This window comes from Lolium perenne, chromosome 2 (assembly GCF_019359855.2).
Source record: "Lolium perenne isolate Kyuss_39 chromosome 2, Kyuss_2.0, whole genome shotgun sequence".
Taxonomy (NCBI): domain Eukaryota; kingdom Viridiplantae; phylum Streptophyta; class Magnoliopsida; order Poales; family Poaceae; genus Lolium; species Lolium perenne.
This window is the reverse complement of record NC_067245.2, coordinates 64,589,839-64,591,696: the sequence shown is the minus strand read 5'-3', so window position 1 is coordinate 64,591,696 and position 1,858 is coordinate 64,589,839. Positions and strand designations below refer to the sequence as shown.

Sequence of the window (1,858 nt, the reverse complement as noted above, 5' to 3'; positions counted from 1 at the left end):
TCTTGCAAAATTAAGTATGCTTAACTGTGGAATACTGGAGTATTTGAATTATTGAAGAGGGATATGGTTAGAATCCTCAAGTTGAAGTATCAGGAATATACGCCATTGTGTATCATATCATGTTTCCCTGCTACTCAAGCATATAGAAACAACATAGAGAAAGAATATCATCTTTTCAAAATAATGTGAGATCCGAAAGGAGTACGCAAAGCTAACTTAGCAATAAAGGAAAGAAAAACTATTCATCTCAATTCATTGGTTAGTTCACAGGGATCGATGAATTCACAGTTCCATACATCTCTCCATATTCTAGTAGGTTAAACCATTGAATACAACAAAAGGAAGGTGATACTGGTTCTTCAAAACGATAGAGCAGGTGATAATATCCTAATGGCACCTTTTACCATGACCTCTTTTAGAACTCAAGCCCATATGGCATACCCTTTTGAAGCCCATGTGGCATACCCTTATCGGCAAAGGATTTCCAATGCCAATATAGAAACCCATTCATGGAGCTAAGCTCAACTATTTTAAGAACACTGTTAGTGAGAGAACCCCAAAAAGACGTCCTTCATAAACGTTCTGTGCATTACTGAATATTCAAGCAATCAGAGCTTAGCAAGCATGTGAGCGAGGTCCTCATCGGTCACCTCCATCTCCTGGTGTTGTCCGACAGCCTCTGCAAGCCGCGCTGCCAGCTGGTGTTTACACTGGAAAGTCAAAAACAATAAACCCAAAATTAAAATAGGATTTTCAGTAGACATGATCCCATGAGCTAGCAATTGCAATTGCAATTGCAACTGTAACTGCCCAAAGCTTCTTTTGATTCCAAATATATCCTTTTGCCTGCTCAAGAATTTCGTGCCTCACTGAACGATCTGGACAGAGACCAGAGCAACATGAAGCGCACTTACACAGAGCTGCTCGCCGCGTCCGACGATGTCGTAGAAGAAAGAGTAGCAAGTGCAGAGATGCTCCGGGAAGCAGATGTACTCCTCCTTCCTCTTGGACTCCCCCATCACCTGCATCGCCAGAACAAAAGGCGTGGTCAACCGGTCGCTCGCCAGTTCGGCCTTAACGCGAGCATCTGTGGGGGCTGAAAGGTACGGTAGCCGACCAGGAAGAGCGAGCGGCCGCTGGGCGCGCCGGTGACGCGGCGGACGCCGCCCTCGTCGAGGATCTTGCAGGCGCGCAGCATGTTCTTGCCGAACAGGTGCTCGAGGCTGCACGGACACCGGGACCGGTCAGGGACTCGACTCGAGAGAGCGAGGCGCGGACGAGCGAGACGGGAGGTGGGGTGCTGTTTGGGTTTACTTACATGGACAGGTGCTCGTCGGAGGCGTGCCCCGCCGCCTTGATCTGCTCCCACACGGCGTCGGCGACTGCGAGGGCGACGCCGGTGGCGACGGACATCGGGCGGTGGCGGCGGTTACGGTGGGTCGCCGAGCTGGCGGGGCGCGCGCGCAGGTCGTTTGATGTTTTGCCGCAGCCGAGAGGGCGATCCCGTCAAGGTGTTGAGGCTGACAAGCGGGCCCATTGCCCGACGTGTTGCCATTTTCGCAGAAATGGAAGCGATAGAAAGTGGAAGTCGAATTTGCTCCAATGAAACAGCTAGTAATTCATCTAAATTTCAGAATCAAAGAGCTGATTCAGCTGAGAAGAAGGAGATGTTAAATCTGTATGCACAACCCGGCAAAATGCGGTCAATTTCTCATTAACAAACACTCGAACCGACAAAAACAAGAAACAAAACCAAAATCAGCTACTACATTTGTATAGGCATCTTCATCCTCGATCTCAAGCACACAGGGCCACCAAATTCCGTAGCCACGAGCGCCCATGGATCGAAGCAGAAGCT

At 49.1% G+C, this 1,858-nt stretch overlaps 1 protein-coding gene across 1 annotated transcript; it reads right to left on the bottom strand.

Moving 5' to 3' along the window:
* Positions 1-228: 228 nt before the first annotated feature.
* On the bottom strand, positions 229-1,501 carry LOC127332808 (uncharacterized). The gene is made up of 4 exons (XM_051359149.2): positions 1,319-1,501; positions 1,118-1,223; positions 915-1,022; positions 229-710 (listed from the first exon to the last, which is right to left on the bottom strand). The coding sequence occupies exons 1-4, from the start codon at positions 1,411-1,413 to the stop codon at positions 609-611; spliced, it is 411 nt and encodes a 136-aa protein (XP_051215109.1). The 5' UTR covers positions 1,414-1,501; the 3' UTR covers positions 229-608.
* Between the last annotated feature and the right edge of the window lie 357 nt (positions 1,502-1,858).

Coding starts and splice junctions, on each gene's coding strand:
- LOC127332808 (XM_051359149.2), bottom strand. CDS start 1,413: ATGTCCGTCGCCACCGGCGTCGCCCTCGCAGTCGCCGACGCCGTGTGG. Junction 1,224..1,318: donor TCCGACGAGCACCTGTCCAT/GTAAGTAAACCC, acceptor GTGTCCGTGCAG/CCTCGAGCACCTGTTCGGCA. Junction 1,023..1,117: donor GCGGCCGCTCGCTCTTCCTG/GTCGGCTACCGT, acceptor CTGGCGATGCAG/GTGATGGGGGAGTCCAAGAG.